This window comes from Grammomys surdaster, unplaced genomic scaffold (assembly GCF_004785775.1).
Source record: "Grammomys surdaster isolate TR1022 unplaced genomic scaffold, NIH_TR_1.0 168, whole genome shotgun sequence".
In the NCBI taxonomy this organism is placed as follows: Eukaryota; Metazoa; Chordata; class Mammalia; order Rodentia; family Muridae; genus Grammomys; species Grammomys surdaster.
Window position 1 is genome coordinate 5789993 of NW_021604616.1, and position 14668 is coordinate 5804660.

At 39.5% G+C, this 14668-nt stretch overlaps 1 protein-coding gene across 3 annotated transcripts in view; it reads right to left on the reverse strand.

Annotated features, from left to right (window-relative positions):
- Positions 1-6009: 6009 nt before the first annotated feature.
- Trmt11 (tRNA methyltransferase 11 homolog) overlaps positions 6010-14668 on the reverse strand; it is a 54238-nt gene continuing 45579 nt past the window's right edge. For 2 of the 3 annotated variants that reach the window (XM_028766454.1, XM_028766455.1), the window contains exon 13: positions 6010-6530. In XM_028766454.1, coding sequence (XP_028622287.1) covers positions 6399-6530 — 132 coding nt within the window. In that variant the 3' untranslated portion in view covers positions 6010-6398. The remainder of the gene's footprint in view (positions 6531-14668) is intronic. The other variant, XR_003711308.1, reaches the window with a different exon arrangement.

Consider the following 14668-nt stretch of genomic DNA (forward strand, 5'->3'; position numbering starts at 1 on the left):
CTTCCCACAAGGAAATGTTAGTCCCACCCCTAATAATTTCCTTAATCTCAAGCCAGGTTAAAGTATAAGAAATAAGAAGACACAGAGTACAGGCTTCTATGTCAGTAAGTAAGCCTTCATCCCTACTCTATTTGAAATAATGGTAGCTGTTTCCAGCTCAAAGATAAATTAATTAATTAATTTTCAAAAGGGAAAAAAAGAACAGACATAGGGAGAAGAAAGGAGGAAAGGAAAGGGAGGATATTTCTACGTTTTTCTGTCAGGGCCGAAGCATGAGATGATACCCGTTTTAGTGCTGTGAACCTTTTTGTTTTTAGGGATTCATTTTCATCAGCAGCTTTACTCCATTACAGAGGGCAAAGTCCATTGTGCTCTTACCTGTTTATAGCAGAAAAGCAGAGCAGTCTCCTAGGGTAGTGGGGCTGTGAGAACTTATTCTCTGGGTCAGTTTCCCATTCTCTGCTACCTCACCTTCAACAGCACTATCAAGTCCATGAAGAACAGAAACAAACTGTTAGGTCTCAAATCCAAGAGAAATGGCCAACTGAGGTGCCTCCTAACAGAATAAATCCCTCACCTATTTCTTCTCCCAGGAGTTTGTTTCAAGAGTATCTTTCTACGAGGTGAAGAGTCCAGGTGTTTCCAAGCTTCCTTAAAGAGCCATGTACACCCTGCTACCTTATCTCCTAGGGAAGATGGCCAGAGTACTAACAATTCACCTAGTTTCTCTCTCCTAGATCATAACCTTTTCCTTTTTGTGCGTCCTGTGTGTAACTGTGACTGATCTAAAGGTGGACTTTCAGCCCATTCAGATTTTATCTTGTTTCAGTGGAATGGACCTAGAGCTAACCAGATCACTGAGGAAATTACCATGGCCACATCACACCAGCCCCAACCACAGAAAATGAACTGAAAAGAAATGGGAACCACTTAGGTCTTGAGGCTTACTTCTGGATGTTTGACATGCAATTATTACCTCACTCTTTTGTCTTATCTAGAGTTTCCATTGCTGTGAAGAAACACTATGACCATGTCAAGTCTTATAAAGGAAAACATTTAATTGGGCGTGGCTTACAGCTTCATTCTATTATTCCATTATTGTCACGGCAGGAAGCACGGCACCATACAGGTAGATATGATGATGGAGAAGAACCCAAGAGCTCTACAACTGTTGTCAGGCAGTAGGAAGAAAGACACTGGGCCTGGCTTGAGCATTAGAAATGCCAGACCCCACCCCCAGTGATATACTTCCTCCAATGCCACACCTACTTCCACAAGGCCACACCTCCTAATAGTGCCACTCCCTGATGACCAAGTATTCAAATTTGTGAGCCTATGGGGACCATTCTTATTCAAACCACCACACTCATCAACAGGCAGTAAAGAGTACTTTGTGACCAGGTTGGCCCTGTAAGCTTTCCTAGCCTCATTACCCAACTGTCAAGAAATATATAAGGGGTTTGAGACTTCTTTTTATAAGTCCAGTAAGTTAACAGCCTATTTCAGACACTGGCAGAAGATAAGAGCCTCCTGAGTCATGTACAAAGAATTTGTAATGCATGTCCAGCAAGCAGCATGATAATCAGTGTAATATTAAGGCAGTGGGCTCAACAGAGATGGTGCCATCCACAATGGGCTGGGCCCTCCTGCCTTGATCACTAATTGAGAAAATGCCCTACAGATGAATTTCATGGAGACATTTCCTCAAAGGAGGCTCCTTTCTCTGTGATTAACTCCAGTTTGTGTCAAGTTGACATACAAAACCATCAAGGACACTTAGATTAGTTGGTTTCTGTTTGTTTGTTTTTTAAGTCAAGGGTGCTTCTAATCTGAGAAGACACTATTTTCCAAGACTTGATGTATACTTGACTTCTGTCTGTGGGTTGTAGATGGAACTTGAAGGAAAAACAGTCTCTTCTCTACTCCCAGGTTTGGCTCAGGTACCCAGTTCCTCACTTAGAGAGACAGAGAATGTTTAAGAGTTCTGTGGAAAACTGCTTCTCAGTAAGTGTACGTTACAGAAAAACATTAATGGGCTCACAGATTTTAGTCTTCAGTCTAATTCTGACCATTTTGACCCACTTCAAGTAATTTACATCTTCTAGGGCTATGAAAGCACAGTGCCAATATACCAAGTACCTTTGACGTTTCCACATTTCTCCTTTTTTTCCTTTTAATTTGCCTAACTTCACACATAAGCCCAGCTAATCTTCATGGTTAACACCCAATATGTTTGTCAAAATGGAGTTTCTGATAAACCCTCAGTCAGGTTGAGGAGGCTGGACTAAAGGGGAGATTCTAAAGTTATAGACTAAAATGTCAGTTCAGAACCCCTTCAGGAAATTCAGTTCAACAAGGCTACAGCATGATTAACGAAGTAAAAATGTTCAAATTTTACAACATAAATAAACCAAGAACATCCCAATATCTCAAGAAACTGGGGTAGCAGCCACATAAAGGGAGCTGGTATATCATAACAGTCTAAGCTCCATTTTGTTCCATGACTCGTGCTTCTTAAGAGACTACCATAAGAACGAATCTCCATCCTCCTAAGAGCCTGTGGACAATGCCTTATGAACAAAGGGATATGAGCCAAATTCCAGGTTGGCCTCAATTATGTGTAAATGTCAATGTGCTTTTCCCACACAAGGAAACATATGTGCGTCCTGAGGCAGACCTCTTTTAAGGGGAAAGTAGGGTTCTCCCTAAGTTTGTTCACCCCAAAGGACAGACAGGAATGTGCTGTTTCTCTGATTCTATGACTAGATAAAATCACAGTTATGTTTATCATTCCAGTTCTTTACATTCTAGGCTTTATGTGTGCAAACTGTACTGTTTTAGAGAAGATCTCAATGTTTTAGTAAAGTACCAACACCATCAGCTTTTGTGTCTGTGTGTATGTTTTGGATTAAGGCACTTTTTTTTGTTTGGATTACAAACCATATTACTTGATAAATATCTGAGAAAAATGGGAGGGGTGAGTTGGAAATGAATCTCCCTTACTCTATGGATACAATCCTAAGGGGGAAATACTTCATGCAAGTGTTTAGTTTTCTAAGTATCTTTGTAATGGAGCAAAACCATGTTCTTGAAAAAAAAAAGTTTTCATTTTGGTGTAATTTAGTCTCTTTTGGTTAGAAAGGTCAAAAATAAGGTCAACTGTTTCCTTGCTGACACCGCCTCCATTCCCCGCTTAAAGTGCCCCAAATTTCATAATGCTTAGCTTTATCTACAAAGGTTTTTTTGTTTTTTTGTTTTTGCATGTTTGTTTTTAACTGTAAGAACTACTAGAAGTTTGAAGAGGCTCTGTAGGTAAAGTGCTTACCAGAAGAATGTAAGGACCAGAGTTCAAATACACAGGACCCACATAAAGCTTGGATTAGTAGTTGTCTGTAATCCCAGTTCTCCTAAATCAAAATGGGAGGAGATAACAGGAAACGCCAGGGGAGATTCAAGGCCAGCCAGCTTGTCATACAAAGGCCAGGAAAAACAAGGAGACTCCATCTCAAGCAAATTGGAAGATATGGACCAACACCCAAGGATCTCCTGAACTCCATACATACTTACATGTAACACACGTACACACACCATACATAACCACATCACATAAAAAGAAAGAAATACAATAAAATGGCACAGAAAGGTAATTATCACAACAGCCACCTCTAATTTTAAATAAACAAACATTAAGACTTATTCTTTATCTCTTTAGATAAAAAATACTTGGTATTTCCTCACAACATGCTAGAAGTTTGCCTACCATCGAAGGCATCTTATTCAAAGGACAGAGTTGCTTATATTGCCGTCTAGGTAATACAACATTAACATCTAATTTCCTGGTGTTAAAAGAAAGTCTACCTCCTGCTTTCAATGTATATTGAGTATAGAACATAGTACTTTTAAAGATATTTCTGTCTCAAAGCTCAAACTTTCAATCAAATTAAATAGCACACCCAGTACAACAGTGACATTAACTCAGACTACTTTTCCGCCTCAAATTTAACAGAGCGTATAGTTAGAATCATTATTTATTTTATGCATGTTTAAGAGATTTCAAGATTTCAGAGTTCTCTCAAAGGGGAAGAAGTAGGAGCCCTGAGTTACCTCCCAGAGCAGAGAGCCTCAAACTGTTTCATTGCTCGGTCCATGTATTTAAAGAGTCAGTCATAAGGAAACTGGTGGCAAATTGGCTCAAAACAGATGCTGGGCAGGAAGAGATCGAGAAAATTTTACCAGATTTTAAATTAAAAAATAAATAAAGAAAGAAATCTTCTAGCCACTTTGGCTAAACAAATCCAAGACCACCTACTCCACTATTTCCACACAGCTATCACAGGAAAAAGAATTGCTCAACAAAAATGGACTGGAAGGCAGTACTTCTGATGAGACACCACTGAGGTAACCATCTGGATTTTATGGCTATTTAATATATGCCAGAAATAAAATTACATACTTTGTCATATTATAAACATTAAGTAAGCCAGTCCACAGACCACCTACCATTCCCTTCCAGGATGTACAAATTCCAAGTATGGGTTTTTGTGAACATGGGCATCTTGTTAGGAGAGATTACTACTGGCAAACACAGGAGGAAGAGTTCATCTACCAAACAAAATAATCTGTAACTTACATAGAAAATAAAGGCTCTGTTTTTAGGTACGAAAGTTTGAGGGAAATATTTTGGTGTTTTGATAGAAGGTTTCTTCATGTATCCCTGTCTGTACTGGATTTCCCTCTGTAGAGCAGGCTGGCCTCAGACTCACAGAGATCCACGTGCTTCTGCCTCCCAAGTGCTAAGATTAAACTTATATACCACTATTGTCCAGCTTAAAATAAAAATTTTAAACAGAGAGAGCACTGAAGCCCTATATCTTAAAAGAAAAATTAATTAGAAGCTACAAGTTTCTTCATCACTTACAAGTCTCAACTTCAAAGCAATTACATATGTTTAAACTCTGAGAGACACTTCAAAAATGGAAAGCTAAACTTACTAGTAAAAAAATATGAAAATAAACCTCACAGCTGGAAGAACTGATGTTCGTAAGATTTCAATTAATAGTAATAAAAGTAATTTGATTATTCTTACTATGAATTCATTTTTATGGACAGAGAGACTAAAAATATTGTGCATTTCTAGAACTTATTTAGTTTAAGTTTTGAGACAATCTACAAAAAGGGATTAAACTAAAAATCTCATATTCCAATTGAGTCATCTACCAATTTCATACCCATCCCCCATATACCCTCAAAAACTTGAAAGACAAGTAGAAATATTGCAAATAAATCAACCATGAACACTTTTAGATTTCCCCTAGTGTACCACAAATAACATCCAGAAACCCGAACAAAGAGGAAAAGCTTTAAAGGTGCTGAAATCAAGTGCACATGACAAGGGAAGCACACTCAAATGCCTAACCTCTGTGCGGCACTGCTCATTTGAGGCTCCTAAGCCATGCAAGTTAATATAGTGACTTCATAAAACCAGCAGTCACAGTTCAATAATGATAATAACAACAACAACACAAATAAAATAGGCTCTGGGTAGAAAGAAAGTATCTATTTACTGCCACCTCACTGAGGTACATGAGCACCAAAAGCAGAAAGCTATCAGCATCTAGAATTAATGGGTACAGTGGTTTACAAAGAAGAGGTTTCCATAATGGACATAACGTAGACTCAGCAAAGTTTTCCCTTCAAGAAAAATATAGCTTCTGTTTCAATGAGTACTGATTAGACTTAATCCCAGGGACTGTCAGTAACTTTCTAAGCCAAAAAGTGAAGGTAGTAAGTTAACTTGACCAACAGTCAAGTTTTATTAGGAATGCAGGAGCAAATCCAAGGTGCAGTCAGCTTCCGAAGCACAGGGCCCCTCTGGAGGTCTTGGGGTTGGAATCTCCGCAGTTCTCAGGTTTTCGGCTTCCTTGCCTTCTGCATGGCCACTGTTCTAACTAATATGGGTTTTATGGTTAAACATTCCATAAGATGAGATGAGAAATATTGAGTATTACATAATTTTTAGAAATTCCCAGTAAAGTTTATTGGTGTCAATGAAAAACAGTTACAACTAAAAAGCAAACCAAGCAACTTTACAAAATGAGTAAATTCTAAATCACTATTAATTGCCTACCATATATCTGGTAGATACAATATTTTCTTTGTAAAAATATAAATACTTTGTCTTTATGTATCAGTCTCTGACACTTAATAAGGTTCAAAAGACATATATATCAAAATAGTCTCTAGAACAAAGATCATTTTGAAATTATTCAATTTTGATTAATAGCAGTTATTTATATAAAAACTGTAAGTCAGCGCAGGTCTTTTAGGTCATCTGCACACATTCACATCCAAAGCCTTTTATAAAACTCTCCTTCTTTCACGATTGTTCCCATCAGTTTTCACTCGTGGCTACATTTTTCTTCCTTGGCAATTCTTTTTGTTACACCACTAAAATATTTCTCACGGAAAGAATTATGTCCTTGGTATGGCAGAAAATGATCACTCAGCAGGTGTGAATACTCGTCCCGGTTCTGGAAATATAGAAAATACAAAACATAAAGACATGTCAGTTATTTCTTCCATTAGCCTCTTGTAACCATGCTAGTCATCCTCTAAGCAAGTCACAATACATTTGCCTGGCTTTCCAGTGTGAATACAAACCCTACATCTGCATCACACTTGGGAATTCCAACTGACATCATCTCTGGGCAAAGAGAACATGGTCAGACTACAACTATCTTGTCACTGCCTGAAATCATCTGGGCTATAGATAACACCAAAAAAGCTTCTAGTCAAGAAAAAAGGTATATATCAAGAAATTGTGGCACTCTGTAATGTCATAAAATTACACAAAACTTCAAACTTTATTCACACTCCATTAGCACAAGAGATTCAAACACAAGAGCTGCAGATACGGGGTGACTAGGGAGTTCCACACCTGTAGACTTCACAGATAAATAAGGGCTGGAACTCGGATACTCACTGGGCATTGAAAGAGTCCATCTGGGTAGAATGCCCCATGCACTCTGGGTTAGATGACAGGAGACTGACAGAAACCTGAAACATTAGTTTCCCACTTGATCTCACAAACAATTTCAAGTAGAAAATAGAAACGTAAGTAGAAATAAAGTTCCATTTCCTATGTATTTCTTTAAATTCACATTCAACTACACATAGACTTTTGGAAATTTACTGTAAATTCATTTATCACTTCACTGAATGGTGTCTTGCTTTCTTCTTTGGCACAAGAATCAAACACTGGCTCCAAGTCCCTCCCAGCCTTGCCTTTCTGCCCACTATTCTCCTTATGGTTCCCATAGCTACACAGGACTTCTCAAAAGACACCACGGTTACCTGCATGAAGCCTACTGCACCTGTGACAAGGACAGACAGAAGAGAAATGCAGAATGCCACAGTACTTGGTGGTGCCCCTCTCTCACCCCGGCTTCTAACATGAATTTGTCAAGAGGAAGAAGAGAAGAGTCATACAAAGGCTGTGGAACATGGGCTTCCTTCATGGAGGAAAGAGACAGCTTGGCAAATAGATTATCACTGAACTAAAGGAGATGAATAAGGCAAGCTGATGACACAGAACAGATGGGGGTGACCAGATTGAGTGTACGCTCGGATAAAATGTCACACCAGTATTTTGAGCAATCAATATAGGCTCATAAAAAAGAACTCTGAGCAGTAAGGGCAAGATGTATTTTTCTCCGTGCCACAGAGACCAGACAGTTGACAGGATCATTAGCCACCAAAATGCCAGTTGCTTAGGGAAAAGACGGATTCTCCTCATATCCTGAGAAACAGAGAGAAATCTGTGTTGGGTAAATGTATGAGTCCTGTGCTCAAATATCCACTTTCAAAACCAACTATCCCTCAGCTGTGGAACACAACATTACAGAAACTCCTGGAACCCCAAAGCTCTGAATTCTCTGAGCAGCCAAGGACCTAGCAATAGTAAGTCTTGCTTTGAGGTAAACCAGACGTTCAGGGACTCTGGTTAAAATTCCCACCTCTGTGGGAATGTCCTAATTGAAAAAGGTCCCTCATGGAACATCTATCGTCACAGAGAAATGCCATATAGAATGACATCACCACAATTCAAAATGAACAGCAAATTCAAATTGTTTTCTCTTTCTCTCCTCGCCCAGAGGTCTTTCAGTTCCTCTTAAGGCTCATACTTGAGTGATAACATTCAACTCTGCATAGGTTACACCTTACTCTCTTCTATTCACACTGCCTCCCGTCTCCATCAGCTAGGACAGCTGGAGGGTAGGCTTCTGGTTTGTTGCTTTGTCTTTTATTTTATTTTATTTTTTTTAACTCAGTATCTTGAAGGCCATCATGCTTTTCTGAAAGAAGAAGGGTACTCTCAAGCAACAGTCTTTGACCTTCTTCATTCACTCAAACCTGTCTGGTGTTTTACATTTGGGTTGTTCTAACAGTTCCAAACCCACCTACAGTGACCAATCATGGTATCTATTATTTGTGTATTGCAGAACCACAGTTCTGTACATTTCTAATGAACATGAAATACCGCATGCATATGAAGTAAAAAGTCACAGCTGGGAACCAGTAAGTGAAAGCCGTGGAGATGAAGAGTACAGCCATACTGCACCACCTTACAAGTACAGCGCTGTTGGTAAGAACAGGGGTCAAAGAGAAATGAACAGCTGCCTTCCCTGGGAAGCCTGCCGTTCTCTCGCATCACCTCCTCCTTAAGTAAAGCTTGCCTCGGCTTATACACTCTTGCCTCCTGTCATTTCTCAGCCAGTAGCTAAGCTCAGGAGGAAAACATAGAAACCATCAGAACCAACAGTTCCCACATCTCACACCTTTCAAAGACAATCAACAATTGTAAATGTTACAAGAAAGAGACAAGTTCACTCATAAAAGAACTACTATGTATTTGCTATCAACTGGGTCTTGTCTATGGTAATTATTTAATTTTCTGCATTCTTTCATCTATGTTTTGGAGATAGGGAAACAGAGATTGAAAGAGCTTGAACAATATGCCCGAGGCACACAGCTGGGAAGCAGCACCGCCCGGCTGCTGCCTAAGTCACACATCAAAGGCTCAATGCTTTTCTCATTATTCTTCTGTCCTTTTTAAAAACTAGACGTTATATGAACACATATAGATGACTCAGTCAATTTCCCACATGGTAGATTAGCATGGTAGATTAGTGGGTCCTTCAAAATGGAGTCTGACATTTAAAGAACATTCCTCCTGGAACAGCAACATTATGGTAGCACACACTTTACGTCTCAGCTTTTACACAGAACCTCGTAACCACTGTCCTATCAGTATTGCCAATTCTAAACATACGCCATCTAGGAATTCTAACACTTGCCAAAGGAGCCTCACAAGTTAGTGGTTCACTTTCATGCATACACTACCCTCTGCTGGCTAATGCAGATAGTTCTTCTTCATGGGATTTCCTGATGTAGACTGAAACCGTTTCCAGCTGTGAAGACTGCACACCTGACCAGCAGGGGCATCCTGCTTCATTTGCTGAGAGTCTTGACTGTTCAAAAGACCTTCTGTCCTACAGCCTTCCTGTGGCCAGGATGATCACGTCAGACAGTATTAGCATCTGTGCACAGCATTTCATCCACAAAGAATGATGCAGAGCTAGGAAAACAACACACACACTTGAGAGATGCTGAAGTGGTGCCACTCATCTGGGTGAAAAACAAGTCCTTCTGTAGAAGGAGAAAGGAAAAGCACACAAAGTAGCCCATAGTCACATGAACTGTGTATGTTGCACTGCTTCCAGCACAGCTGAGGCAGTGTCACTATTTACAGCCCAGGCTGCCCTTGAACTTGCTAGCTTCCTGCCTGTGCCTCAGCACGCAGAGGTTACAATCTCATCTAGGTAACTGTAACTTTTGTATAACTTAGGTCTACATTAAAAGGCAGCATTAAAAAGAACTTAAAGGAAATTAAAAAGAAAGTGTTTCATGTACTTATAACTTTGAGTTGGAATTTAAAAGAAAATAAATTGTCAAGAAAAGAAACTACATTATCATCCAGTAACACTTGAAATTGCCATTTTAAGTAGAACTAAGGACATTCTGGATTATAAAAAGGATGTATCTTTAACAGTGTGTCTCAAAAGATATGGTACACTGTTTAGACTGGAAAGGAAGTGAAGATCTTTGCTGAAAACATTTAGGTAAAATTTCCCTAATTTTGGCCTTCCCTTGCAATTCTGCCGTTCTCTTCCCTCACCTCCTTAATAAAAACAAAGGTGGTACGTTTTCTACTTCAGCCGCCTCTGCTTTTACTTACATGGCAAGTGAGCCTACTAGATAATATAAGACTAAAACAGTCTGTGCCGGTGACTTCAAAGAGCAGACTAATGGTAAGGTTTAGTTTATTCCCAACAGGAAACTTCTAACTAGCCCTAATTACCTGTTTCTACTCCTCCTTAAAATGGATTAAATATTGTTCATTATGATTATTTTAAATGAGGGGACCCAAATGATCACTAAACAGTCCCTTATACACTAGACAGTCCCATATACACTGGTGTATTAGTAGGGTTCTCTAGAGTCACAAAACTTATGGGTAGTCTCTATATAGTAAGGGAATTTGTTGATGACTTACAGTCTGTAGTCCAGCTCCCCAACAATGGTCAGCAGCAGCTGTGAATGGAAGTCCAAGGATCTAGCAGTTGCTCAGTCCCACAAGGCAAGCAGGTGAAGGAGAGTGGGCTTTCCTTCTTCCAATGTCCTTATGTAGGTCTCCAGCAGAAGGTGTGGCCCAGAATAAAAGGTGTACCAACACACCTGGGTCTGGGACTTGCCTTAGTCTACTGGAACTAGAGGCATGTACAACCTTGCCTGGGCCTAAGCTTTTCATAGCCACTATGTCTCAAGATCAGGATCACAGGTGAGCCTTCCAATTCTGGATTGTAGTTCATTCCAGTTACAGTCAAGCTGACAACCAGGAATAGCCACCACAACTAGACAGTCCCATAGACACTAGACAGTCCCACAGACACTAGACAGTTCCATATATACTAAACAAACAGTTCCACATACACTAGATAATTCCATGTATACTTGTATATAGTGAGTAAAGGCATGGATGTCTGTGAGTTCACAGATCTTGGTGGGAGACAGACATTAATGACATACCTCCAAGCACACTGGTGTTAACTGGTGGGGTGAAATGCCAACCGTGGAAATACAAAGGATAAGAACACTCAATCCAAGAGCTGAAGAATAATGTAAACTTTATAAACACTCAAAGGCAAAACACTATGTAAAGAAACTGGAAATGGAGAAAAGCGAGCCCATTTTGGAACCTGAAAGGAAACTGAAGGTTAAGGCGCAGTGAACAGAAGACAAAGCGGCACCAACTACACCTAAAGACAGTACCAGGAACAGATCAGGGTAATGCAGATGCTAGCCAAGAATCTGTAATTTCATTCTGAACTCCACAGAGTCACCAAGGTAATTTAAGAACTACATTTTCATTATTTATTCCCTTTCTGAAAAACATTTTGGCCTACTGTCCAGGAAACAAGATGGACGGAGAATGTGTAGAAGTACACAGGCAGCTGGGAGACATACAATAATGAGGGAAGTAGCACCTTATGGTGAATGGTTCGTAGGAGAAAGAAGAAAGAGGGATATAAACATAAATAGGAAAATCAGCTACTCAGTCATCCCAAACTAGATTTCTCAGAAGTCATTCTTGAGTCCCCTTCCTTTGCCCAATTATCCATCACCATCACGCTGTGTCTGTCTATCTCATCCCCAAACTCTTAATTCCCCTTCAGATTCACACCCCATCACTTCTGGTTTACAGCTCATCTTTACTTCTGGAAGTCTGGAGCCTCGTCAGACATCACAGGCTACTGTCCCACAGCTCAAGCCCCCCTCAATGAAGCTAGGGAGGTGTCATGACACATACACTTCTGCCACTCTATGAACAAACGCCCTTCACAGCCTTGCCATCACTGACAGGAGACACATACACTGGTGTATAAGGCCTTTTAGGTGGGCATCACTGGTTTTTCAGGTTGTCTCTAGCTGTTTTTCTCCCAGACGCCCAGCCTCCATCGAAGCTGAAGTATCAGGATCCTCTGCAAATTCCACAGCCCTTCTCACCCTTCTCTATCTGACTTAAAACGACAGCTACCTTACCGAGTTGCACCTGCCTCTTGCCTCAAGTACCGTCTCCTCAGATAAAATGTGCTGTGTTCATGTAGCAAGTCTCACGAGTCACTACAACAGCGTACACATTAATGGTCAGGGTGACTTTCTCCTAATGAACAGGTTCTCTATGGATAGGGACAAAGCCTGGTCTACTTAAGCCCACGATATGACAAATATCATCCCACAAATGCAGGGTGAGTATTGAACACCATGGCTTTCTTTCTCTGTGAGAACCTATGTTTAAGTTAAGGAAAGAAAATATGCAAAAAATAGGAAAGGTGAATGGATGAATGTAAAATATGTTCAGTGACACAACTTCCTCCGTTCTCACAGCACCTACTCTGGAATTTCTCCTTCTCTTAGCAAAACCTCAGTCCTCAGGACCAATTTCCTCATCTTCTTCCCTTCACTGGACAGCCATCCTCGATGGCTCACACTAATGTAGCTCTAAAGTCTCTCTGACCACAGAGTACCCACACTGACCAAAGGCAACATATTGCTTCACAGTACTTCACACTGTTAAGAGCTAATTTTACAGAACCTCCAAATCACCACTTAGCTACCTAAGGACAAGCATTAATTATAAACTGCTTGTTCTACAAGCTTCAGAGAGCTCGACATCCAGGAGATAAGCTTGCAGGACTCAAGAGTCCTTTAACAGAAACCCAACTGCTTCTATTTTAATTGTGGGTCAGGTTTTAAGTCATCTTAGAAGTGGCAGTTCCCAACAGTGAGATAATGATTTCTTCTACATCACTAATATTAAGTCACTGACGTTACTGAAGAGACAGGTTTATACAGAACCGAAGTTTCGTGGCAAATATGCAAATACAAACAACTTGTAAAACTCATTCCATGATAAGAGAAAAACAGTACTGGGGTTACAGCAAACACCAGCAACCGAAGGGTACTCCTCTCATTTGTCAGCAAAGACTACAAGGCTGGCTGGTGAGAGTCAGGCGTGGATACGGCTCCTTAGTGAGTGTGAGGAAGAAGGCTAAGTGTGGGAGAAAAAGCAGCAGGCAGAGGAGGCTGAATGTGATTGACAGCTAGCGTTGAACAGAATGGGCCTCAGTTCAGCTCCAGGGTAATTACCCATGTCCGGCTTTTGTTTAAAAATCCTGCTCTCCTTATCAAAGCTTCCCACTGTTCTACATCTGGTACTGGAAAGTAGCCATAGAAACCACTTGTGTTAAAGTTACACAACTATAAACAGCACTAGGCCATTTCCAAACCAAGGACAAGCGGGTCAAAAGTCTGGTATCCAATACCATTAAATTTGTAGTGTTATTCTTAATGGGAACACAGTAAAGGTGAAAATCTTTATCCTTGTGTTTTGTATCTGTATTTAGTTCCTTATAAAATTAAATTTCAAGATTTTAAGCTGCCTAAAGTCTATGAAAATAAATTAAAATTTTATCTAGAGTCTCAAAATGATGGATCATTAAAAAATGAACTTTGGGCATTTAACACTGAGAATATAATGTCTTTTTAGTGGAAAATAAGCATTGTGGACATCCATGGGTACCATGGTAATACAGAAGTATGAGTGTTTTCTATGTGTAGTCATTAAAGTTTATATCTCTGTGAATGAAAAATTGTCAAATATTAAAATAGTCAACAAACAAAAGTTTAACAACAATCAATTAAACAGTTTTATATTTAATTGGAACTAACAAGAATCAAGAATCTTATCTTCTTAAAGAGCAAAGGATGAATAATATACAAAAGCATAAACCTGTATACACATAAACACTTCCACATTAATTCTGAAACAATGCTAACTGCACATACATGGCATATGAACAGGTACACATGCACACAAATGGATGCATGTATGCATGCATGCATGCACATACATATGAACAAAAATAAAATTTTTGAAGAAAAAAATCTATCAAGTAGCTACTCATGGTATTTCCTTTGGACCCCACAGACTCTAGCAGAAGCCACTGAGAGCTTACCACTTTTAGGTAGCTAGCACTGAACACATAACCACTGTCTGAAATTTATTCTAACCTAAGAGATGTCAAAAGATTAAAATTCTTGTATGTTTTGAAGATCAATTTTTTTGGTTTTTTTGGTTTTTTTTTTTTTTTTTTTGGTTTTTCCAGACAGGGTTTCTCTGTGTAGCCCTGGCTGTTCTGGAACTCACTCTATAGACCAGGCTGGCCTCAAACTCAGAAATCTGCCTGCCTCTGTCTCCCAAGTGCTGGGAGAAAATCAATATTTTTATTCAATAGATTTTACATAAGAAAAATGTTTCATAGAGTTACCACAACTATAACAGTACCATTACCTATGTGTCAAGAAGAAGAAGAAGAAGAAGAAGAAGAAGAAGAAGAAGAAGAAGAAGAAGAAGAAATAGAAGAAGAAGAAGAAGAAATAGAAGAAGAAGAAGAAATAGAAGAAGAAGAAGAAATAGAAGAAGAAATAGAAGAAGAAATAGAAGAAGAAGAAGAAGAAGAAGAAGAAGAAGAAGAAGAAGAAGAAG